We start from the raw sequence: 26,563 nt of genomic DNA on the forward strand, positions 1-26,563 counted from the left end.
CGGGCTGCCCTCGCCGTGCGGGCGCACACGTGCTCCCCGCGCCGGGCTGCCCTCTGCGCCAGCGGCCGCCTCGGCGTGTGTCCGCCGCTCCCTCCCGCCCTCGCCCGCCGTCCCTCGATCCCGATCCCGGATCTCTGGGTCCACAGCTTGGCTCCCTCCCGAGCCGGAGCCGGAGCCGGAGCCGGAGTCGCGGCTGGGCCCGGCCGCCGCGTCACAGGGGGAGGGAACCCGGGGGGAGGGGCGGTGAGGTCAGCGGCGGCGGCGCGTCCGCGGGCGGCGGGAGCGGCGCATGCGCGGAGCGAGCCCCGTGAGTGGCAGCGGCGGCGCGCGGGGGGCGGGCGAGGGGCCGAGAGTGGGGGAGCGGGCGGGGGCCGTCGAAGCGGCGGTGTGTGGGCGCGACGGTGGCGAGTTGGAGAGGTCTGTGGTGCGGGTCGCCCCGGGGGAGCCCCGGCGCGGGCCTCGCGCGGCGGCCACGGTCGCGCGGCGCGTGTGTGGGGTCCACGCACACCCGCAAAACTTCCTCCTCCCCTGCTCCGGGAGAGCGAGCGAGCGTGTGTGAGAGAGCGAGTGTGAGGAGCGAGCCGCGGCCCGGCGCCCGCGCAGCCCCGGCGCCCGGCGCCGCCACTGGAGCAGCTGTCAAAACTTCGCCGCCGCCGCCCGGGCCTGACGAGCCTGACGCGCGGGGGAGGGGCGGCCGGCCGGGGGCGCGACCCCTCCACCGCCCCCGCCGGGCCCCGCGGCCCGCCCTCCCCGCGCCGGGCCCCTTTCTCCTCCCGCCGCGGGCGGCCCGGGGGAGGGGCCGCGGGCGGAGACCCCGGGGGCCGGCGCCCCTCTCGCCGCCCGCCCGCCCGGCCGCCCCGCCCGCCCGCACCCGTCGGCCCCGCCCGCCCCGCACCGCGCGCCCCGCCCGCCGCCCCCCGCCCGGCCCCTGCGCGCGGAGGTGCGCGCGCCCGCGCCGATGTGTGTGAGTGCGTGTCCTGCTCGCTCCATGTTGCCGCCTCTCCCGGTACCTGCTGCTGCTCCCGGGGCTGCGGGAAATGCGAGAGGCTGAGCCGGGGAGGAGGAACCCGAGCAGCAGCGGCGGCGGCGGCGGCCGCGGCGGCGGGAGGAGCCCCCCAGGAGGAGGACCGGGATCCATGTGTCTTTCCTGGTGACTAGGATGTCGTCGGAGGAGGACAAGAGCGTGGAGCAGCCGCAGCCGCCGCCACCACCCCCCGAGGAGCCCGGAGCCCCGGCCCCGAGCCCCGCAGCCGCAGACAAAAGACCTCGGGGCCGGCCTCGCAAAGATGGCGCTTCCCCTTTCCAGAGAGCCAGAAAGAAGTAAGTTGAGTGCGAGGGAGCCAGGCCGGGAGCCAGCGGCGGCGCCGGGCCGGAGCTGTCACCGGGCGCCCGCCCCGCGGCCCCCGCGCCCCGGCGCCCCCCGGCGGGGTGGGGGCGGGGCGGGCCCGCGGGCGGCGGCGGCTCCCGGCCCCGGCCCTGGCCCCGCGCCCCTCGGCGGCCGCCCGCGCCCGGCCTCCCCCGCTCCGCGCCGCCCGCCCGGGCTCCCGCCGGCGCCGGGCTCCGCACACTTTACTTTTCAGTCGGGCCTTTTCGCGGGGTGTTCCCCGCAACTCCTCTCTTGGAGACATTTCCCGTAGCCGCGTCTTGGCCTAGCCGGATCCTTGAGAAAACAGCCCCGGAGCGCGCCCAGGTAGTCCCCGGACGGGCTCCCGGCGAACCGCCGAGCCGTCGGCGCTCGGCAGACGCGGAGCTGTCAAAACGCCCGGGCCAGGTGGTCTCGGGGCGCGGGCTGGGGGCGAGAAGAAAGCGGCCGGGCGAGTGCAGCTTTTCTTTGTCAGCGACCTGCTCCTGGAACTTTTCCTGGTCCCAAGCCTGTGTTTTCTTCTTTTGATGATATATTAGGAAGCCATTTGACTTCTTCCGCCCCCCTCCCTCGACACCCAGAACCGCACTGCTGGGCTCCGAAAGCACAACTCCTGTGGGATCCCACAGCTTCGGGGAACGGCCTGCCTAAGTTTTGGAGACGTAGCCTGTGTCCCCTCGTAAGGCAGGATACGAAGAGCACTTTTATTCGGGAAGAGTGCCGATGTAAATGTCGCTTCCCTAGTAAGTCTTAGCTGTGAGGGGTTTGGGAAAAGGTTCGCCTGCTTTCGAGCATGCAGTAGGGGTGGACACCAGCTTATTAGAGGACCAGAAATGTTTGCTTACAGAGCGGTTATTGGACGCCTTTGCTTGTAAATTAAGAAACCCGTTTCAGTGCCAGCGAACTGCTCGGCTTCTGTGGTTCTTGCGTGTGCCGTGGAAGATCTGTGAATGTCTCTCGAAGTTGTAGAATGGCGTGTGTGCTTACTCATTTCATGATACGATATTCTCATTGAACTGTCGGGAGTGGAAGGGTGCGCTGGGACGTGAAGGAAGCCAGCACGTTTATGGATAGGCTGTTTCTTTGGTTCGGGTGCGTTCACTTAGTAACAGTATTGTTGTTTGGTGATTTGTAGTAAAAATAGTAGCGTGAACTGAGGCATAACAGGGCTGGGTTGTGGGAACCCATTAGGCACTTGACTTGAATGTGCTCTTTTCTTGCCCTGCCGTCCTTTTACTATGAAAATGATTCAGGCCCTTCAGCTTGCCTCCATATTTCATTGCCAGCTCTTACCTAGCTATGATAATAGTGAGGGAAGCAAGTACAGGATGTGTGTACATTATTACATTAGCTTCTTTGTGATACAAAGTTAGCATTTATTTTATTAGGCCGTTTGCATTGTAATGTAATGTCAGGTATAGAATGCCCTTACTCTATATTAACTGAAATTTGGAGAAGGAAGTGGAGGTTTAAGTAACTTGTAGACGTCTAAGCCACTTTCTGGTATCCTTTAAAGGAACTCAGGACAAGCCATCTTGGGGTTTTACCTTGATTGTCTCCCATTTCACTATTTGAAAAACGTTCCTTCATCTCTTACTGAACATGAATTTGAGATTGTTGTTTTAAATTTGCATTTGAATTCTTACTCTAGAAAGAGTAGACCTATGTTGTCACACTCTACACCCCATACTCATGTAAGGCCGTGCTTGTGCACGCACACTTGCACACTCACACACACCCCCTACTTTTGAAACGAGCTCATTTGTATTAGTGCAGTTCCTGGGTGCACCGGACGATTAGGGTATTGCCACTTTATTATTTTAATTCTTAATCTCATGAAGAAATAGGTAGCCTTTGGAGAAGGTAAAATTTTTGCTGAATGACAGTGTAACGCTGAAACATCAAAACTTTTGGAAATATTTAGAACAAATGTAAGTCTTTAGAGAATTTTTCCTTTTGGATTTGAAAACTAGTACTGCATTCTTTATAGGAAAGTCTACGGGTAAATTTGACGAGTCCAAACTTTTTAGAGCTTTTTTTTTTTTTTGAAATTAAATGTCTTTTGAAGGGAATGGAATCCCCAGTTTTTAGAAACATGTAAAGGGAAACTAACATATGAATTGGAAAGCAAAGAGAAGGTTTTTCAATTGTGTATTTCTACATCATGTTAGAATCCATGCAGAAAAAACCCTCTAGTTGGGTACTAAAGACCCTGAAAGTGAAACTTACGTGTAACCAGTGTAAATTAGGTCTGTAACCAATGAAATTATGTGAAATTGCAAGTAATTCACCTGAGAAATGAAAATTAATATTCTTAGTTAAATATCATAGAGATATTTTAAGTTAGTGTTACTTAGGTGTTCATTAATTTAGTGAGTTGCATTAAGTAGAGAAGATGCCTTTTGACACTAAAGTGGATTTGTGTTTTTATCTTTGGCTTATAAAAAACGTGCACCATCAATTACGCTTTTCTCCAGTTTGAATTTTTAATAATTAGGTAAATAAAGCATTTTCTTGTCTTATAGTGTTAGCTAGATTGTTTTTGTGTGTTTTATCACATATAAAAAAACATAAGCTATATAGTTGCTGCTTTTATATTAATATAACTTTTAAAATTTTGTTTAATATCTAAAATCAAGAAATTTGAACTGAAGCTATTAATCTTAGAGTTGGAAAGGTAAGTATGTTAAGTAGAGATTTTCTGTTGTACAAATGTCAAGTGGCACAGCGAAATTTACATTCATCTGAAAGTTTTCCTTAACTGTAAAGACTATCAAATTACTTGATTATTTGGAGTAGTTCATAATCTTTATCAGAGGCACAGGTCTGGCAAAGAAGCCTCTGCCAGAATGAGCACATTAAAGATCTGATTATTGTTTTGTTAATGTTAAAAAAACTTTTTCTGAAGCTTTGATTTTTATTTTTTCCATCCTTAAACTGTAAATTCCCATTACCAAGTTGGGAAGCCAAAGGAACATTCTACTCTACCATGTTTCTTACCAACTCATCAAAGTTGATGTTAGAAATGGGGTGGGTGTGGGGGATGGGTGTGGTTATACAGAAGCAGCAGGTGATAGGGATAGAATTTCTGAAGCACTATCTTTGACCCTTTTTGAGTAAACTCTTTATACCCAGAATCACTTTCTTTTCAGAGGGCAATTGCTATTATTAGAGAGCCACCTTAAGGATTATTGTTCTAGAAAAATAAGACACAACCAGTGATTGTCATTGCAAGGAACAGCAAAAATGGCTATGCAGCAGGCTACTACTTTGTATTTGTAAGGTCCTTCCCCCAACAAAATTTCCTCCTTTTCTTTTTTCTTTCTTTTTTTTTTTTTGGAGATGAAGTCTCGCTCTTGTCCCCTAGGCTAGAGTGCAGTGCTGCTCATTGCAGCCTCCGCCTCCCGGGTTCAAATGATTCTCCTGTCTCAGCCTCCCAAGTAGCTGGGATTACAGGTGCCCACCACCACGCCCAGCTAATTTTTGAATTTTTAGTAGAGACGGGGTTTCACCATGTTGACCAGGCTGGTCTCAAATTCTGAGCTCAGGTGATCTACCCACCTTGGCCTTCCAGAGTGCTGGGATTACAGCCATGAGCCACTGCACCTGGCAGATTCTCTTTTTGATAGCTGTAAATTTGAAATAAGTGATAGAAAAGTATACTGCATTACAATATATACTGTTTAATAAAGCAAGTTTATAGCTGAGAGAGAGCACTATTCATGCTTTTTGAGATAATGCAAATGTGTAATTTTTATGATAGCAATTCTTAATTTGTTGTTCGAAAGATTTGATAAACAGAATTTTTTTTTTTTTTTTTTTTTTTGAGACGGAGTTTCGCTCTTGTTACCCAGGCTGGAGTGCGATGGCGCGATCTCGGCTCACCGCAACCTCCGCCTCCTGGGTTCAGGCAATTCTCCTGCCTCAGCCTCCTGAGTAGCTGGGATTACAGGCACGCGCCACCATGCCCAGCTAATTTTTTGCACCTTTAGTAGAGACGGGGTTTCACCATGTTGACCAGGATGGTCTCGATCTCTTGACCTCGTGATCCACCCGCCTCGGCCTCCCAAAGTGCTGGGATTACAGGCTTGAGCCACCGCGCCTGGCTTTTTTTTTTTTTTTTTTTAAGACGGAATTTCACCATGTTGGTCAGGCTGGTCTTGAACTCCTGACCTCAGGTGATCCGCCTGCCTTGGCTTCCAAAGTGCTTGGATTGCAGGCGTGAACCACTACGCCTGGCCTAAATGGAAATTTTTAATAGTTATTGTTCTCTGGCACTTAGTAGGCGCTGAAATGTTTTAATTCAGTTGAAAAGCTGGTATAGGATTGCTACCCTTTCTTACTGTTAGGAGGTTGTTTAACCTGACCTTACTGTAGTTTACTGTTGCCCTGTTCATGGGAATTTCTAATATTTGAGAGTATGTTGTTTTTAGTCTAGTATACAATTTTATATAAAACATATTGGTTACTAATATGTAAACTTGATAAACATGGATTTACATGGGAATTTAATAAAAGTGTCACAACAATTTGTTTACCCATTCTGAAATTTGTGATTTATTACATTTTTCCTATTATTTCAGTTAATTCCATAATGCCAGATTTGTCGTCAGTTTGCCGAGTGACAAGCCACACTGCTTCTTCTTATGCCTCTATTTCGCAAAACTGCAAAGTTTCCCAGGCCACAGTCAGGTTTCACTGGGTAGACAGTAGTTGTCTAACTCTGTGTCCTTGAGTCGCTGTAAGTGTATGACAGAGGGGCTTCCGTGCAACTTCACTGACCTTCCAAGGTGAAAATTGGTCAGTTTTCAGTTATAAAGGACATTAAGGTTGAGTGTGGTGGCTGACACATGTAATCCAGCACTTCCAGGAGATTGAGGCAGCAGGATCACTTGTCCTCATGTAAAAGGAGTTTGAGACCAGCCTGGGGAACAAAGTGAGACCTTGTCTCTGCAGAAAAATTAGCTGGGTGTGGGGGTAGGCACCTGTAGTCCAAACTACTCTGGAGGCTAAACTGGGAGGATTGTGTGAGCCTTGGAGGTTGAGGCTGCAGTGAACTGAGGTCACGCCACTACATTCTAGCCAGGTGACAGAGCAAGACTCTAACTAACTAACATTAGATGGTCCCTCTGCACTTTTATCTGGTAGGGACAAAAGTGTTACATACCCTTGATAGGTTGTTATTCATAGATACATAGATGGATAGATGATAGAGTCTTGCTCTTGTTGCCCAGACTGGAGTGCATGGCCAATCTTGGCTCACTGCAGCCTCCACCTCTCAGGTTCAAGTGATTCTCCTGCCTCAGCCTCCTGAGTAGCTGGGATTACAGGCATGTGCCACCACACCTGGCTAATTTTGTATTTTTAGTAGAGATGAGGTTTCTCCCTGTTGATCAAGCTGGTCTTGAACTTCCGACCTCATGTGATCCGCCCACCTTGGCCTCCCAAAGTACTGGGATTACAGACGTGAGCCACCTCGCCTGGCCAATTGTAATTTAGTTTTTAATCTGTGAGATGTTTAGGCCAAACAGTTTTTAGCTGCCATGGAATAAACCTCGTCAGTTTGTGAGTTTGTGTTTGCCTTTAGATTTTTTTTTTTTTTTTAATTGTTTTGATTCATTTTTATCTTTTAATTTCAGAAAGCTGATTAATCCCTTCCTCTTTTTAAAAATTATCTTTATCATGTTTGTGCTACAGTGGTTATTTTGAGAATTTGTTGGCAGGATAAGTTGCAAAAGTTATGGTGCAGAATAGAGATTTTTTTTTTTTTTTTTTTTATGATGGCCATTGCATGTAAATGTATGCTGGTGGTTATCTGTAAAAATGTAATAGAAAGACTAACCTTGAATTTAGAATTGGAAGTGTCAATACTTTATTTGCATAATTTGAACGAATGAAGAGCATAAGTTAAGAGAAACAGAAATGACACAGCTCTTTTTGCACTTTGTTATAGTCTAGAAAAAGCCTTATGTAAAAGGTAGGAAAATTCACTTTTTTTTTTTTTTTTTTTGAGATGGAGTTTCGCCCTTGTTACCCAGGCTGGAGTGCAATGGCGCGATCTCGGCTCACCGCAACCTCCGCCTCCTGGGCTCAGGCAATTCTCCTGCCTCAGCCTCCTGAGTAGCTGGGATTACAGGCACGTGCCACCATGCCCGGCTAATTTTTTGCACTTTTAGTAGAGACGGGGTTTCACCATGTTGACCAGGATGGTCTCGATCTCTCGACCTCGTGATCCACCCGCCTCGGCCTCCCAAAGTGCTGGGATTACAGGCTTGAGCCACCGCACCCGGCAAAGGTAGGAAAATTGTTTCACTTTGCTTCTGCTGTTAATTTTGGGATGGCAGTACCTACATATGATCCACAAATGTAAAATTGTTTAAGAAGTCTTAAGTTTTCTATACTTTTCTGTAACTTCTTAGATCTTTCATTTGGTATATATTACTTAAAGAACTGCAAAGTGCTAAGTATGTCCTGGTATGAACAGTAGTCAATCCTGGAAGATTCATTGTGGCCTAGAGGGATACTCAAAGATTTGGATGAAGTAGTGCTTGAATTAGACCTTGAAGGATTGGTGGGATTTAGCCAAGTAGAATGAGAAGAAAATGAGTGTGCAAGGGAGCAATGTGAATGAAATTATGGCGGGAGGGAAGTTTAAAAGGTGGGGTAGTGGGTGACTGGGTGACTAGAATAGAGGCCGCGTGTAGTGGTGAGGCCAAGCTGTTACAGTCCTTGAATACCAGACTCATGAGTTTGGGCTGTATCCTTGAGTTCAGGAGTTATACACTGTTTACTGGGAGCAGGTAAGCAATTTAAATGAGTAGTAGTCTGCTTCTAAGAATCTGAATGACAACTGACACTTAAGACCTTGGGTTGGGGAGAAAATGGCAAATAAAAGCAGCCTTGGGGAAGTCTGGGAGTCCTTCTGCCATGCTTAAGGTGAAGGTGGTACGGAATTCTGTCCGATGGTTGCTGTTTGAGATGCTGCTTCTAGATTTTTCAAGAGGTCGGAAACTTGGATTTTTATGATTTTTAAAATCTCTTGGATTTTCAATGTTTTTCATTAATTAGAATCTAAAATAGCATTTGTGACTGCACCTTGTAGACTAGGTTTAATCTGTGGACCATCAGGGGACTGCAGGTCTCAATCTCTGCTTTATGCCTGGTTATTTTATTTCTTAAAGTTGTAAAAGCAGGTATTTACAGTCTTGAGGATAGGAACCTCAATAAATTACTTTGTATTCTGCTTAGCATTTTATGCAGTTGAATGTAGACACTCAAATACTTGGTGATTTAATAATGCCTATTATTAAAAAAAAAAAAAACCACTCTGGTAATAATGCGGAGACAGGAGTTACCTGGAGGCAAAGATAATGGCCTTTACAATAGTTGTAGTGTGAGGTGATTAAGCCAAAGCATAGAATGTTGGTAGTGTGAATGGGAGGGAAGATTCTAGTCACTGCAGAGGAGGAATTTGGAAATTTGTGGCATCCAGGTAGATTGGATGCCTGCTAAGCATTTGGGGAAGCAGGATTGGGGTTGAGGAGTAGATTAGGATAATTATTTAAAGATGTGACTTAACATGTAATCACTGAGAATATGGAGTATGGGAAATAGTAAAAGATTAGGGTGCTTTGTTACGCTTAGGAGATGGGGGAACAGTTATACCCAGAAAAACAAGAAGAGAGATCAGAATATATTCTCATTACAAATGGACAGTGTGTGCATACAGAGATGCTCATGGCAGTAGTATTAATAGTAGAGAAAAGTTGACAACAACAAAATACCCATCAGTGGACTACGAGGGAGGCAGTTTTAAATCAAGACAGAGATAGATCTGTGGGCCCTGAAGTGGGAGAATGTCTATGATGCATTGTTGAACTAGAGAAAAAATTTGCCAAGAGTTGTAAAGCAGTGAGTTTAGTAGTAACTTCGTTTTGTGAAAAGCGCATAAACCCAAACTGTGTATGTATTTTGTGCATATAAAAGGATTGGGAAAGATACATAATAAATATTAATACTGCATGGTGGCTTACCTGTAATCCCAGTAATTTTTGGAGGCCGAGGCGGGTGTATCACAAGGTCAGAAGTTCAAGGCCACCATGGCCAAGATGGTGAAACCCCATTTCTACTAAAACTACAAATTAGCCAGGCACAGTGGTAGGCACCTGTAATCCCAGCTACTTGGGAGGCTGAAGCAGGAGAATTGCTTGAACCTGGTCAGCAGAAGTGGCAGTGAGCTGAAATTGTGCCACTGCACTCCAGCCTGGGTGACAGAGTGAGACTGTCTCAAAAAAAAAAACAAACAAAAAAACTCTAAGGAGTATATTCTTATAGTGTACATCTGTGTATTAAAAAAAAAAAAAGCTAATACTTCAAAAATAGTAAATTATTTTACAAATGAGAAAACCAAGTTATGGGGACAGCACTGATTATAGAGTTAAGACCTTCTGGATTCAAGTATAGGTTCTAGTACGCATTAACTGTTTGACCTTGGGCAAGTTATTTAATTTTTTTGTGCTATGGTGGTTTGTAGAGAAGATGTAATTATAGACCTAATTTAGGATTGTTGTTAATGTATACAATGTGTAAAATTTAGAACAGTCTCTGGTATAGACTAAGTCGCATTAAAAGGTACTGTGGTCAGGATTTAAGTACAGTTGTTACTGTCATTGCCACTCATCATCAATTATCAGTCAACCAGTTAGTTACCTGTTATCATGGAACTAGTTAAGGACAGAAGTTAACAGAAACCAAACTCACTCTAAAAATGCCATGACGTAAGGCTGGGTATGTTGGCTCGCACCTGTAATTCCAGTGCTTTGGGAAACTAAGTTGGGAGGATTGCTTAAGTCTGGGAGTTTGAGACCAGCGTGGGTAACATAGTGAGACCCCATCCCTACAAAAAATTAAAAATAGCTAGGTGTGGTGGTGTGTGCCTGTAGTCCCAGTTGCTTGGGAGGCTGAGATGGGAGGATCACTTGAGCCCAGGAGTGGAGGCTACAGTAAGCTGTGATCATGCCACTGCATTCTAGCCTGGGTGCAGAGCGAGACCCTATCTCCAAAAAAAAAATGACATAAAATAAAATAATGCAGTTGATATTGGAGGTGGGGATAGTGGGGTGGCAAAGATTTCCTTTGTGTGCAGATGTCCCCAGTAAATAGAAAAAGAAGAAAGATTTTTAAAAAGCTAAGTCAGCAGAAATCTCTATGGAATGTTTTTCATTATGAGCAATACATGAAAAACAACCACAGCAATTCCCTAGGAGTTGTAAATGTAGTAATATTATTCCAAAATTTTTTATTACTCAAACCTTTAAATGTTGTTAGAGTAGATTTTTACATGTTATAAATGCTGACTAGGGTTTTATTAATAGGCCTCCCTCAATGAAACTTATTTTATGTGGTTTTAAAATGATTGCTTATGTCTTTTGTCCTTGGTCACTTTAGATCTTCACACCTTATTGTAGGTGATTTACGTTGGAAGAAGGAACATAATAGACGGTGTCAGTGAAGTCCGTGCGGTTTTGTTCTTTTAGTGGAGCCTAGCAAAAAAAGAATTTCCTTAACTTTGGGATTCCAATCATATGTACTACATTTGGAATAAGCACATAGTTGAATATAAAATAACAAAATGAAACAACCATGTTCTTTACCTTAAAGTTATCATCATTGGATTGTTCTGCCATAGTTGAAGTGTTTGGTCAGTATGACCAATTTTTTGTTTGTTTATTTGTTTTGAGATGGAGTTTTGTTCCTGTTGCCTGGGCTGGAATGCAGTGGTACCATTTTGGCTCACCGCAATCTCCACCTCCTGGATTCAAGTGATTCATCTGCCTTAGCCTCCCAAGTAGCTGGGATTACAGATGCTCCTGCCACCACACCCAGCTAAAATTTTGTATTTTCGGTAGAGACGGGGTTTTGCCATGTTGTCCAGGCTGGTCTCAAACTCCTGACCTCAGGTGATCCGTCTGCCTCGGCCTCCCAAAGTGTTGGGATTACAGGCATGAGCCACTGCTCCTGGCCCCAAGTTTTTCTTATATTTCATACTATATAAGACTTTCATACTTACAGAGTTGTAGAATATTAAAACTATTAATAGATGAGAATTCAAGAATATTGAGTTTAACCCCTTATTTTATAGATAACTAAGTCCCAGAAAGAGTATGGAATGCTAGAAGTCATATATTAAGGTGTTACTTGTACAGTAAATAAAGGGGAGATGGTAGTTTACTATATTGGTGACCCATAGTGAACCATGCCTATAGGTATTCAAAGCTTCCCTTTGTGTCTTGCTTAGCCCTGTGACTCACTTTAACCAGTAGAACATAGCAAAAATGACACTCCGCTATTTTTGGGTACAAGCGTTGAGAATGTCAAGCAGCTTCTACTTTTGTACTCTTGGGAGCCCTGAGTTGCTGCCATGCAAGAAGCTGTCATACCTTGCTGCTGGAGAGTAGATGTGGAGAGGAAGAGATTCTAAGACTGTATGGAAAGAGAGAGGCCTAACCATTTCAGTGTTGCTGCTGAGTTCAGCCCTTAGTTGACTTGCCTGTTGAATACAGACACAAAAGTGATTAATAAGATGAGTGGAGGGGCCGGTGTGGTGGTTTATGACTGTACAATCCCAGCACTCTGGGAGGCCAAGGCAGGTGGAACACCTGAGCCCAGGAGTTCACGACTAGCCTGGGCAATGTAGCAAGACCCCGTCTCTACAAAAAAATACAAAAAATAGCTGGATGTGGTGGCATGTACCTGTAGTCCTAGCTACTCAGGAGGCAGAGCAGGGAGGATTGGTTGAGCTCAGGAGGTTGAGGCTGCAGTGAGCCATTATTGTGCCACTGCACTCCAGCCTGGGCAACAGAGCAAAACTTTCTTTCTCTCTTACACACACGCGCGCACACACACACACCCCCCCAGAGCAAAACCTTCACACACACACATGCACACACACACACACAAGATTAACAGAGGAATCACCTAGCTAAGCTCAGCCCAGGTTACAAAATCACAATTGAATAAAATGGTAGTTGTTTTAATCTGTTTTGCTGGAAGCAGATAGTTTTCTGAATTAAGGGACTCAAGAACAAAGAGTATTTGGATCTAGGTGTGGTGGTCGAGTTGCTTGCTCCCTGCCTTCTTCCTGATCATTTCAGGGGAAAGTAGAATAGAGCCAAGAACTGTCCCCCAAATTGAGAATATTTGTCCAGACTGAAATTTATTTATTTATTTTTACCTTTATTTATTTATTTATTTTTTGAGACGGGGTTTTGCTCTTGTTACCCAGGCTGGAGTGCAATGGCGCAATCTCAGCTCACTGCAACCTCCGCCTCCTGGGTTCAGGCAATTCTCCTGCCTCAGCCTCCTGAGTAGCTGGGATTACACGCACGCGCCACCATGCCCAGCTAATTTTTTGTATTTTTTTAGTAGAGACGGGGTTTCACCATGTTGACCAGGTTGGTCTCGATCTCTCGACCTTGTTATCCACCCGCCTCGGCCTCCCAAAGTGCTGGGATTACAGGCTTGAGCCACCGCGCCCGGCTGAACTGATATCTATTTCTGGGCCAACTCTTAGGGGATTAGGTTTGTCTTTATGTGATTGAAAACCCCATAATAATAATAATGACTTGAACACGAATGATTATTTCTATTTCACTTCAAAGTGCGGAGGGTAGGTACTGAGGCTGGTCCCTCTGCATTGTGAAGTCATCAGAGACTTTATCTCACTTCTCAGACATTTCTAGGATGCACTAGAAATTTTTTCCTTGTACTTTTTTTCTTCCTTTTAGGTTCAGGGAGTATGTGCACAGATTTGTTAACATGAGCACATTGTGTGTCATCGAGGCTTAGTGCACAAATTATTCTGTTGCTCAGTTATTGAGCATAGTACTCAGTAGATAATTTTTGGATCCGCACCTTCTTCCCAGTCCCCACCCTTGAGTAAGCCCTGGTGTCTTTTGGTGCCCTCTGTGTCCACATGTACTCAGTGTTTAGCTCCCGTTTGTAAGTCAGAGCACACAATATTTGTTTTTTTGTTCATTAATTCACTTAAGAATAATGGTGTCCAGCTGCATCTATCCTGTTGCCAAGGATAATTTCATTTTTTTTTAGATGTCTGCACAGCATTCTTTCTTGTATATGTACTGTGTTTTCTTACGATGGCATTTAGGTTGATTCCATGTCTTTGCTATTGTGAAAAGTACTGTGATGAACATATGTGTATGGTAGAAAGATTTTCATTAATTAGGGTATATATCCAGTAATGGGATTCCTGGATTGAATGGTAGTTCTCAGTTCTTAAGGAAATCTCCAAAGTGCTTTTGACAGTGGCTGAACTAATTAACATTGCCACTAGCAGTATATAAGCATTCCTTTTTCTTTACAATCTCGACATTTTTTTTTTTTTTAACATTTTAATCATAGCCATTCTGACTAGTATGAGATGATATCTCATTGTGGTTTTGGTTTGCATTTCTTTAATCAGTGATGTTGAGCATTTTTTCATATGCTTGTTGGGCACATGTATGTCTTCTTTTGAGAAGTGTCTGTTCATGCCCTTTGCCCATTTTTTAAATGGGATTTGTTTTTTGCTTGTTGATTTGTTTGCATTCCTTATAGATTCTGTATATTAGGCCTTTATTGGATGCATAGTGTGCATATATTTTCTGCCTTTCTGTAGGTTGTCTATTCTTTTGATATTTTTTTTTTTTACTGTACAGAAGTTCCCACTTTGTGCAGAACATTCTAAACACTGGAGATGTGGATGATGTAGAGAAATATTAATCTCCTTTAATGGGTGTGTCAGAATTTATAGAATATGTTGTAGTGACAAAGAATCCCAGTTCTTAGTGGCATCAGTTAACAAAGGTTCATTTCTTGCTCATGCTATGTGTTCATCACGGATTGGCGTGGGTGTTAGATGATAGATGATTTAAAATCTGTTCCTTTCAAAGTACCTTCTTAAAGCATGGTTTATTCTTAGTCGTATTTACTTTTCCTGTTTGTTCACTATTAATCACCCAAAGTGGATGTTACAGAAAATAAAATATTGAGAATCTACTTTGTAGTTTACACTGGAGAAACCAAAATAAGGCAAGATCCGCACCCTCAATTTCTGGTAACTCAGTGCAGGCTATAATGCAAATGACACATTTTACAATAGATTTCAGAAACTGCTGAGGAAGCTTAGAGAAGAAAGAACTTACTTCACAGGAACTGTCTTCAGAAGATATCTGTATTGAGTCTAAAAATGAAAACAGACTTTACTGAAGAGAAAAGGGGGAGTGAGAAACTAGTAGTTGGCTATTATGCATTAGGCACTACTAGTGCTTACCAGAAGTTACCTTATTTGATAATTACTGATCACATGGAGTTGATCATTAGTATGTTTTAAAAAGGAAGGATGAATTTTTACATAGCTTGTAAGTGATTGAGCCAGGATTTGAATCCAGGTGTGTCTGATCCTGACCTTTGCTTTGTAAGAGGCTACGGTCCAGTATGGGAGGAAATGAGGAAGGGAAAGTAAATTGGGCATTTTGAATGTTAATTGTAGGCAGTAGGGAGCCATTGACGATATTAAACAGAGAGGTATAACATTGGATCTGTGTTAGAAAAGTAAGCTTGACAGCAACTGTAAAAATGAAACAAATGATTTTGTTTTATCTGATCTTTAATGTCTATCTGCAATATTTTATAATTTCCAGTGGACAGGTCTTGTACTTTTTTTGTTAAATTGATTCCTAAATATTTCATTGTTTTTGGTGGTGTTACTGTTTTCTTTTTTTTTTTTTTGAGACGGAGTTTCGCTCTTGTTACCCAGGCTGGAGTGCAATGGCGCGATCTTGGCTCACCGCAACCTCCGCCTCCTGGGTTCAGGCAATTCTCCTGCCTCAGCCTCCTGAGTAGCTGGGATTACAGGCACGCGCCACCATGCCCGGCTAATTTTTTTGTATTTTTAGTAGAGACGGGGGTTTCACCATGTTGACCAGGATGGTCTCGATCTCTTGATCTTGTGATCCACCCGCCTCGGCCTCCCAAAGTGCTGGGATTACAGGCGTGAGCCACCGCGCCCGGCCCTGTTACTGTTTTCTTAATATTATTTTCATTTCTAAAGCGTATACTATGATTGTACCCAAGAAAGTGTATTGAAGTGAAATTATAAGGATAATCTTAGACTGCCCTAATTTATTTTTATTTTTGTTGTTTTGAGATGGAGTCTCACTCTGCACCCAGGCTGAAGTGCAGTGGCACCATCTCTGTTTACTGCAGCATCCGCCTCCCAGGTTCAAGCCATTCTCTTGCCTCAGCCTCTGAGTAGCTGGGATTACAGGCGCCCACCACCATGCCTCACTAATTTTTGTATTTTTGGTAGAGGTGAGGTTTCATTATGTTAGCCAGGTTGGTCTTCAACTCCTGACCTCAAGTCTTGGCTTCTCCTGATCTGCTTGCCTTGGCTTCCCAAAGTGCTGGGATTACATGTGTGAGCCACCACACTCAGCCCTATTATTATTATTTTTAAGACAGGGTTTCACCATGTTGGTCAGGCTGGTCTTGAACTCCCGACCTCAGGTGATCTGCCCGTCTTGGCCTCCAAAATGCTTGTATTACAGACGTGAGCTACCACACCCAGCCCTTATTTATTTATTTGTTTGTTTATTTTTTTAGCCGTATTTTTAAATGTAAAATAAACTTTTACAAACTTTAGTACTTCATATACAATTTTTTTTTTTTCTTTTAGATGGAGTCTCACTCTGTTGCCCAGGCTGGAATGCAATGGTGCAGTCATGGCTCATTGCAACCTCTGCCTCCCAGGTTCAAGCAATTCTTCTGTCTTAGCCTCATGAGTAGCCAGGGCTACAGGCACCCACCACTGCCCGACTGATTTTTTGTATTTTAGTAGAGATGGGGTTTGACTGTGTTGCCCAGGTTGGTCTCTAACTCTTGAGCTCAGGCAGTCCACCGGCCTCAGCCTCCCAAAGTGTTAGGATTATGGGCATGAACCACCACACCTGGCCTCAAATATAGTTAGTTAAGTACTATGATAAACCTTATTTTGCAGTATTAAGTCTGATAACTGAACTCTAAGGTCAAGATTTTTGCAGATCATAACACAACTAAGAAAGATGATAGATCAGACCAGGTGTCCTCAAACTACGGCCCGCGGGCTGCATGCGGCCCCCTGAGACCATTTCTCCGCGCCACCCCCCCACCCCCCCGCCGCCGCACTTCAGGAAGGGACACCTCTTTCATTGGTGGTCAGTGAGGAGCGAGGAGCACAGTATGTGGCGGCCCTCCAACAGTCTGAGGGGCAGTGAACTGGCCCCCTGTGTAAAAAGTTTGGGGACGCCAGCATCAGACTGTGAGCTTATTGAACATGGTGACTACAATTTCAACATTGTGTCTACATTATCTGCAGAGTGCAAAGTTTTTGATATCCTAAGGTTTATGGTTTTTTTTTTTTTTTTTTTTTTTGGAGACGGAGTTTCACTCTTGTTACCCAGGCTGGAGTGCAATGGCACGATCTCGGCTCACCGCAACCTCCGCCTCCTGGGTTCAGGCAATTCTCCTGCCTCAGCCTCCTGAGTAGCTGGGATTACAGGCACGCGCCACCATGCCCAGCTAATGTTTTGTGTTTTTAGTAGAGACGGGGTTTCACCATGTTGACCAGTATGGTCTCGATCTTTTGACCTCGTGATCCACCCGCCTCGGCCTCCCAAAGTGCTGGGATTACAGGCTTGAGCCACCGCGCCCGGCCAGGTTTATGTTTTTATGGGTTTGGTTTTTTAAAGGATAATGAAGGATAGGAATGAGTCAGTGTAGATTTTTTTTTTTTCCAAGTAACTTTTTATTTTATTTATTTATTTATTTTTTTTTTGAGACAGAGTGTCGCTCTTGTTACCCAGGCTGGAGTGCAATAGCGCCATCTCGGCTCATTGCAACCTCCGCCTCCTGGGTTCAAGCAATTCTCCTGCCTCAGCCTCCTGAGTAGCTGGGATTACAGGCACACGCCACCATGCCCAGCTAATTTTTTTGTATTTTTAGTAGAGACGGGGTTTCACCACATTGACCAGGATGGTCTCGATCTCTCGATCTCGTGATCCACCCGCCTCGGCCTCCCAAAGTGCTGGGATTACAGGCTTGAGCCACCGCGCCCGGCCAACTTTTTATTTTTTAATTATTATTATTATTTTTTAAGACAAGGTTTCACCATGTTGGTCAGGCTGGTCTTGAACTCCTGGCCTCAAGTGATTTACCCGCCTTGGTCTCCAAAGTGCTTGGATTACAGGCGTGAACCACTACACCTGGCCGATTTTTTTTTTTTTTTAAGACTAGTCAAGTGCGTAGTGAGAAGGGGGGAAACAGTAGAACAAGGAGTTTGATTTGTAACAGATTGTGAACAGTCAATTGAGATAAGTCAATACCTTCGGACCAGCCTTTTAATTTTTTTTGAGACGGAGTTTCGCTCTTGTGGCTTTTTGGCCCAGGCTGGAGTGCAGTGGCGCGATCTCGGCTCACCGCAGCCTCCGCCTCCTGGATTCAGGCAGTTCTCCTGCCTCAGCCTCCTGAGTAGCTGAGATTACAGGCACGCGCCACCATGCCCAGCTAATTTTTTGTATTTTTAGTAGAGACGGGGTTTCACCATGTTGACCAGGATGGTCTCGATCTCTTGACCTCGTGATCCACCCATCTCGGCTTCCCAAAGTGCTGGGATTACAGGTGTGAGCCACCGTGCCCGGCCCAGCCTTTTAATTTTTAAATAAAACACAACCTTGTAGTTCAGAAGATGTTAATAATGAATTCATAGGAGAAATTATTTCCTTTTTCGGTTGTTGGCTTATTTTTTTCTTGGTTTTTCGTCTTAGCCACATAGCCCATTTATTAGTTTCTTAAGTTACTTTTTATCCAATTAATTCTTCTTTCTGTTGAGCCCCATTATCTTTTGATTCATTCTTCCTGGGATAAGGAAAAGCTAACTGTTCAATTAGAAGTAGCTGGCTTGTGGAAGTGTTGCAATGGCAATGTTGGTGACAGGTGTCCTGAGATTCTTATTTGCCTGGTGTTGGCATTGGGAAACAGTGTTGGGTAAAGATCGTTTTTTGGTTTTTCTTTTTTGAGACTGAGTTTCACTCTTTTTTTTTTTTTTTTTTTTTTTTGTGAGACAGAGTTTCACTCTTGTTACCCAGGCTAGAGTGCAATGGCGCGATCTCGGCTCACCGCAACCTCCGCCCCCTGGGTTCAGGCAATTCTCCTGCCTCAGCCTCCTGAGTAGCTGGGATTACAGGCACGCGCCACCATGCCCAGCTAATTTTTTGTATTTTTAGTAGAGACGGGGTTTCACCATGTTGACCAGGATGGTCTCGATCTCTTGACCTCGTGATCCGCCCGCCTCGGCCTCCCAAAGTGCTGGGATTACAGGCTTGAGCCACCGCGCCCGGCCCGACTGAGTTTCACTCTTGTGGCCCAGGCTGGAATGCCATGGTGTGATCTTGGCTGACTGCAACCTCCGCTTCCTGGGTTCAAGCGATTCAGCTGCCTCAGCCTCCCGAGTCACTGGGATTATAGGTGCCCACCACCACACCCAGCAAATTTTTTTTTTTAAGTAGAGACAGGGTTTTGCCATGTTGGCTAGGCTGGTCTCAAACTCCTGACCTCAGGTGATCTCATTTTGGCCTCCCAAAGTCCTGGGATTACAGTGGTGTGAGCCACTGCACCTGGTCAATATCTTTTTTTACGTTAAAAAATTATTTTTGATTCTCCTTAGATGCAGAAGCTCATACTAAATATCTGTTTATGAGATCTTATTATTCTACTCATCCCTTAGTGTTTGCTAATCCTAATCCAGTTTATGGTAACTTTCACCTGCTTTTACCTTTCTGTGTTATTAAGAGGCTACTGCCAAATGTAGGTTTTTTCTTTCAGGGTCTTTGGGAATAATACTAGTGATAGGCTGGGATTAATTTGAACTTCTGTTAAAATAGAATTTATTTATTTATTTAGTAGAGACGGGTTTTCACCATATTGGCCAGGCTGGTCTTCATTTCTTGACCTTGTGATCTGCCTGCCTTGGCCTCCCAACGTGCTGGGATTATAGGCATGAGCTGCTGCGCCTGGCCTAAAATAAAATTTAAGTGTATTTTAGAATGAGCATCATTCGAGATTATGATGCAAAATTGTTTTCTAAGTTTTTTCTTTTCTTTTCTTTTCCCCCCCACAGTCCAGAGGCCTTTTATTTTTTAACATCTATTATGCCATGAATTCATAGAGAATAGTTTCCAGTAGCTCAGGCTCCTTCCCATTGGTTCTCACAAAGTGTGTTTCTCTGGATGGATCAGGCTGGCACTTCAGTTGAATCCAGGAACGTTTCTGTTTGGCTTCTTTCTTTTTCTGATCATTTTCCTTCTCGCGTTTCAGGAAGCTATCTCGGCTCTTAGTGTGCTTAATGTGCTCAATACACACATTAGTTCTCTTGGCAAGAATCTTGCCCTTAACTTGTTTGTTTACAACAGTGCCAGCAGCATGCTGGTGACATTGTAGATTCTTCTAGGTTTGCGATGGTAACACTTGTGGGGCATTCTTTTTTGAACAGTACCCATGCCGTTGATATCTACAATGTCACCTTTCTTACATATTTGCATATACGTGGCCAAAGGAACAACTCTATATTTTCTAAAGGGCCTAGAGGACATATATCAGGTGTCTCTCCTCTTTCCCTTTGTGTTTGTCATTTTGGTGAATTACTGGAAGATGGAGGTTCCGGCTGAAAACAATTTTTTTCTTTTTAAAAAGCCACAAAGTCTAGCTATATTACCTGGGTAGGTCTCAAACTCCTGTGCTCAGCTTGAGTCTTCCCTCCTCAGCCTCCTAAAGTGCTGGGATTACAGGCATAAGGCACTGTGCCTGACCCTAAAATTTTTGAAATACAAATACATCAAAACATTGTTCTCTTTGTCATTTGAAGCCTGAATTTCTTCTGCTATCATCATATAACTTGTGGATTCCTAATTGTGGAAGTGTTTTACTTCAATCAGTTTTATTTTATTTTAATTTATATTTTTATTATGGAGAATTTGGAATGCTGAGAAAAGGACAAAAAATTATTTCTTTCTATACTCCTCTAATATAAACACTTATTTTGACCTGTTTTCCTTCCTTCCTTTTTTTTTTTTTTGAGATAGTGTCTTGCTCTGTTGTCCAGGTTGGAGTGCCATGGTGTATCACAGCTCACTGCAGCCTTAACCTTCTGGGCCTAAGTGATTCTTTTACTCCCAAGTAGCTGGGATTATAGGCATGTGCTATTATGCTGGCTAATATATATATATATATATTTTTTTTTTGAGATGAAGTCTTGCTCTGTTGCCCAGGCTAGAGTGCAGTGGTGTGATTTTGGCTCACTGCAACTTCTGCCTTCGGGTTCAAGTGATTCTTCTGCCTCAGCCTCCTCCTGAGTAGCTGGGATGTCAATCGCCCACCACTGTGCCCGGCTAATTTTTTGTATTTTTAGTGGAGACAGGGTTTCACCATAGTGGTTGGACTGGTCTTGAACTTTTGACCTTGTGGTCTACCCGCCTTGGCCTCCCAAAGTACTGGGATTACAGGCGTGAGCCACCGTGCTTGGCTTTTTTTTTTTTTTTTTTTTTTTTTTTAAAGAGGGAGTATCACTTTGTTGCACAGGCTGGAGTACAGTGGCGAGATCTCGGCTCTCTGCAACTTTATCCTCCCACGTTCAAGGGATTCTCCTGACTTAGCCTCCCCACTAGCTAGGATTACAGGTGTGCGCTGCCATGCCCAGCTAATTATTGTATTTTTAGTAGAGATGGAATTTTATCATGTTGGCCAGGCTGGTCTCAAATACTTGACCTCAAATGATCTGCCTACCTCAGCCTTCTGAAGTGTTGGGATTATGTACATGAGCCACCACGCGTGGTCTATTTTTTTTTTTTAATTAAAAAAAAAAAAAACCTTTTTTTTGTGGAGACAATCATCTCACTGTGTTGCCCAGGCGTGTCTCAAACTCCTAGGCTTAAGTGATCCTTCCACCTTGGCCAAGTGCTGGAATTGCAGACATGAGCTACCATACTCAGCCTGATCTATTCTTTCTTTCTTTTTCTTTCTTTTTTTTTTTTTTTTGAGACGGAGTTTCACTCTTGTTACCCAGGCTGGAGTGCAATGGCGCGATCTCGGCTCACCGCAACCTCCGCCTCCTGGGTTCAGGCAATTTTCCTGCCTCAGCCTCCTGAGTAGCTGGGATTACAGGCACGTGCCACCATGCCCAGCTAATTTTTTGTATTGTTAGTAGAGACGGGGTTTCACCATGTTGACCAGGATGGTCTCGATCTCTTGACCTTGTGATCCACCCGCCTCGGCCTCCCAAAGTGCTGGGATTACAGGCTTGAGCCACCGCACCCGGCTGATCTATTCTTTCAAACGTTTTTCATATACACAGTTTGCTTTTGTGATACTAATTATGCCCATAAAGAATTTTATAGCCTACTTTTCCTTGAAACATGTGAAAGAAAATTTCCATACTGTTAATCTTTATAACATTTTTGAAGGGTGCTTAATTTTCCATTGAGTAAAACTGAGGGCTGGCCATGGTGGCTCATGCGTGTAATCCCAGCATTTTGGGAGGCCAAGGTGGGTGGATTACCTGAGGTCAGGTGTTTGAGACCAGCCTGGCCAACATAGTGAAACCCTGTGTCTACTAAAAATACAAAAATTAGCTGGGTGTGGTGTGGCGCTCACCTGTAGTCCCAGCTGCTTGGGAGGCTGAAGCAGGAGAATTATTTGAACCCAGGAGGTGGAGGCTGCAATGAGTGGAGACCGAGACATTACATTCCAGCCCTGGTGACAGAGCGAGACTCCGTCTTAAAAATGACAACAACAGAAACTGAGTCACCACACTATCATTTGTGTAACTGTCCATCTATCTATTCTTTTCCTCTCTTCCCCTTCCCACTCTACCATGTTGTGCTACTATGTGTAAAACTCTTGCTGACTTTTTTGTAGATAATGCCCTTTTCATATTTTGGTTATTTTTATAGGACAAATTACCCTGGGCAGATAACTAGGTTAAAAAGATAAGCATTTGGTTGGACAAGGTGGCTCACGCCTGTAATCCCAGCACTTTGGGAGGCTGAGGTGGGCTGATCCGTTGAGGTCAGGAGTTTGGACCAGTGTGACCAAAACGGTGAAACCCCATCTCTACTAAAAATACAAAAATTAGCTGGGCGTGGTGGTGGGCACCTGTAATTGCAGCTACTTGGGAGGCTGAGACGGGAGAATCGCTTGAACCTGAGAGGCAGAGGTTACAGTGAGCCGTGCCTATTACTCACTAAGTTTCTACTAAATGTGAACTTTTTTTCTTTTAATATTTGATGTCTTAGCAAGCAATAAATACGAACTTTTTTTTTTTTTTTTGAGATGGAGTCTCTCACTGTGTGACCCAGGCTGGAGTGCAGTAGTGCCATCTTGACTCTCCACAACCTCTGCCTCTTGGGTTCAAGGTATTCTTATGCCTCAGCCTCCTGAGTAGCTGGGATTACAGGAATGTGCCACCATGCCTGGCTAATTTTTGTATTTTTAGTAGAGACAAGGTTTACCATGTTGGCCAGGCTGGTCTTGAGCTCTTGCTTCAACATGATCTGACCGTTCAGCCTCCCAATATGCTGGGATTACAGGCGTGAGCCACTATGCCTGGCCTGATCTCTTATTTTAATTTTTAATTTTTGAGACGGAGTCTTGCTCTGTTGCCCAGGCTGGAGTGCAGTGGTGCAATCTCCACTCATTGCAGCCTCTACCTCCTGGGTTCAAACGATTCCCCTGTCTCAGCCTCCTGAGTAGCTGGGATTAGAGGCACATGCTACGATGTCCAGCCAATTTTTGTATTTTTTTTTTTTTTTTTTTTTTGAGACGGAGTTTTGCTCTTGTTACCCAGGCTGGAGTGCAATGGCACGATCTCGGCTCACCGCAACCTCCACCTCCTGGGCTCAGGCAATTCTCCTGCCTCAGCCTCCTGAGTAGCTGGGATTACAGACACGTGCCACCATGCCCAGCTAATTTTTTGTATTTTTAGTAGAGACGGGGTTTCACCATGTTGACCAGGATGGTCTCGATCTCTCGACCTTGTGATCCACCCAATTTTTGTATTTTTAATAGAATACTAAAAATACGGGGTTTTGCCATGTTGGCCAGACTGGTCTTGAACTCCTGACCTCAAGTGATCCGCTTGCCTTGCCCTCCCAAAGTGCTTGGATTACAGGTATGAGCCACTCCACCCAGCCCTTATCTCTTATTTTTATTAAGGTTTTGAAATGCTACCCCCCAAAAATGCTGCATCAGTTTGTAATGTCAGTAGCAATGCGTGTTAGGTCCAGTTTTATCAAACCTTTGTCATGTATGATATATTAAAATATTTATCTTAACAACTGAGAAATAGTACTTTAGTTCCAAGTTTTTACTTACTTGATTAGTAGGAATAATGAATATTTTTGAATATTTTTGCTTCTTTTTTTTGAGACGGCATCTCACACTGTTGCTCAAATTGGAGTGCAGTGGCGTGATCTCAGCTCACTGCAACCTCTGCCTCCCAGGTTCAAGTGATTCTCCTGCTTCGGCCTCCCGAATAGCTGGGTTTACAGGCACCGAACACCATGCTTGGCTAATTTGTTGTATTTTTAGTAGAGATGGGGTTTCACTGTATTGGCCAGGATGGTCTTGAACAACTGACCTTGTGGTCCACTTGCCTCAGCTTCCCAAAGTGCTGAGATTACAGGCGTCAGCCACTATGCCTGGCCTATTTTTGTATTTTATTACTTATGTTTCTTGTGAATTGCCCAATTGTGTTTTGTCCATAGTTTATTGGGGGGGAGCATTCTTATTGTTTCGTATTATTAATTTAAGCTTGTTGTATGCCATATTTTAAGACATTTGCTCTAAGAATTTCATTTCGTTGTATAAATAATTATCTTTTTTTTTTTTTTTTTTTTTTGAGACGGAGTTTTGCTCTTGTTACCCAGGCTGGAGTGCAATGGCACGATCTCGGCTCACCGCAACCTCTGCCTCCTGGGTTCAGGCAATTCTCCTGCCTCAGCCTCCTGAGTAGCTGGGATTGCAGGCACGCGCCACCATGCCCAGCTAATTTTTTGTATTTTTAGTAGAGACGGGGTTTCACCATGTTGACCAGGATGGTCTCGATCTTTTGACCTTGTGATCCACCTGCCTCGGCCTCCCAAAGTGCTGGGATTACAGGCTTGAACCACCGCGCCCGGCAATAATTATCTTTTGTGTAGTGAAAAATCTCATTTCTTTTAGTTCATTTAAGATTTTATTCAATTATTTGCAGAAGTAGTAAGAGAAATATTTGTAGATTAGGGAAACAAAGCAGTAGAATTTTTGACTTTCTAGAAAGTAAAATAATTTGATTTAATGTCCATTTTTGTTCATTCCCATTTTCTATCTAATTAATTGAACACAGTACTAGGAGGAGGAACAAAATTTTAATTATGATTTCATTGCTGTTTTTCATAATAATCTAGAACTAGTAACAGGTCTTCTCTTTCATCAAGAAAATGTTAAAGGCTGGGCACCATCACCTGTAAATCCCAGCACTTTAGGAGGCTGAGGCAGGCTGATTGCTTAAGCTCAGAATTTCAAGATCAGCCTGGGCAAAATGGTGAAACCTCATCTCTACCAAAAAAAAAAAGAAAACAATTAGCTGGATGTGGTATGCACTTGTTGCCCCAGCTGCTCGGGAGACCGAGAACGGAGGATTGCTTGAGCCCAGAAAGTTGAAGCTGCAGGGAGCTGCGATCTGCACTCTTGCTTGGTGGCAGAGCAAGACCCTGTCTCAAAAAGGAAAGAAAGAAAGTGTCGAAAAGTTAACTTATTTCATTACCTTAATAAAAAATGATTTAAGGCTGATAACGGTGGCTCATGTTGGTAATCCCAGCACTTTGGCAGGCCGAGGCAGGTGGATCACCTGAGGTCAGGAGTTCGAGAGCAGCTTCACCAGCATAGTGAAACCCCATCTCTACTAAAAATATAAGAATTAACTGGGTATGGTGGCCTCAATAAGAAGAAAGTTAGAAAGAACTTGACACTTATTTACCAGCCTCCCCCACAATGTTTAAAGTCTTCAAATCTTTTATTTTGAAATTTATTTTTTTTTTTTTTTGAGGCAGAGTCTCCTTTGGTCACTCAGGCTTGGAGTTCAGTGGTGCAATCTTGGCTCACTACAACCTCTGCCTCCTTGATTCAAGAGGTTGTCCTGCTGCAGCCTCCCAAGTAGCTAGGACTACAGACACATGCGACCACGCCTAGCTAATTTTTGTATTTTTAGTGGAGACAGGGTTTCACCATGTTGGTCAGGTTGGTCTCAAACTCCTGACCTCATGATCTTCTCACCTTGGGACCTCGTGATCTGCTTACCTCAGCCTCCCAAAGTGCTGGGATTACAGGCATGAGCCACCACACCTGACCCAAGACCACTGTTCCTTTAAGCTAGTTTATTTATTAACAAAAGAAGTAGACTGCAGTTACATGTTTCTTTTTTTGTTGTTTAGTGTCAGGAGGAGAATACATTTGGCTAGCTTCATAAGAAGATTAGAAAATTGGAGTACGGGCTGGTCTTGGTGGCTCATGCCTGTAATCCCAGCACTTTGGGAGGCCGAGGTGGGCAGGTCATGAGGATAGGAGTTTGAAACCAGCCTGACCAACATGATGAAACCCATCTCTACTAAAAATACAAAAATTAGCCAGTTGTGGTGGTGCACCCCCTGTAATCTCAGCTACTCAGGATGCTGAGGCAGGAGAATTGCTTGAACCCTGGAGATGGAGGTTGCAGTGAGGTGAGAGTGTGCCACTGCATTTCATCCTGGGCATCAGAGTGAGACTCCATCTCAAAAAAAAAAAAAGTTGGAAGAGGAAACAGAATTGTTTATGGATGCAGGAAAATAATTGTTCATAATTATAGATGCTTGTTTTGAGATTTGGAAAAGGTGGTTTAAAAACCTTTTAAGAAAAACCATGATAAACATCTATACATATGAGGAAGAAAAATTGGTTTCAACATTTTTTTTTTGAGAGAGAGTCTTACTCTGGTCCCAGGCTGGAGTGCAGTGGCAGGATCTCAGCTCACTGCAGCCTTTGCCTCCTGGGTTCAAGCCATTCTCCTGTCTCAGCCTCCTGAGCAGCTGGGATTACAGG

At 44.3% G+C, this 26,563-nt stretch overlaps 1 protein-coding gene across 19 annotated transcripts in view; it reads left to right on the forward strand.

Annotated features, from left to right (window-relative positions):
- The first annotated feature begins 283 nt into the window (after positions 1-283).
- The window catches only part of KMT2C (lysine methyltransferase 2C), a 310,436-nt gene continuing 284,156 nt past the window's right edge, over positions 284-26,563 (forward strand). For 14 of the 19 annotated variants that reach the window (XM_074378881.1, XM_074378879.1, XM_074378885.1 and 11 more), the window contains exon 1: positions 939-1,320. In XM_074378881.1, the coding sequence (XP_074234982.1) occupies positions 1,160-1,320 (161 nt within the window). In that variant the 5' untranslated portion in view covers positions 939-1,159. Of the gene's footprint in view, positions 308-347; positions 418-938; positions 1,321-1,566; positions 2,107-26,563 lie in introns of those variants that run through there. The other 5 variants (XM_074378890.1, XM_074378891.1, XM_074378876.1 and 2 more) reach the window with 4 other exon arrangements.

Source organism: Saimiri boliviensis, chromosome 10, assembly GCF_048565385.1.
Source record: "Saimiri boliviensis isolate mSaiBol1 chromosome 10, mSaiBol1.pri, whole genome shotgun sequence".
NCBI lineage: Eukaryota > Metazoa > Chordata > Mammalia > Primates > Cebidae > Saimiri > Saimiri boliviensis.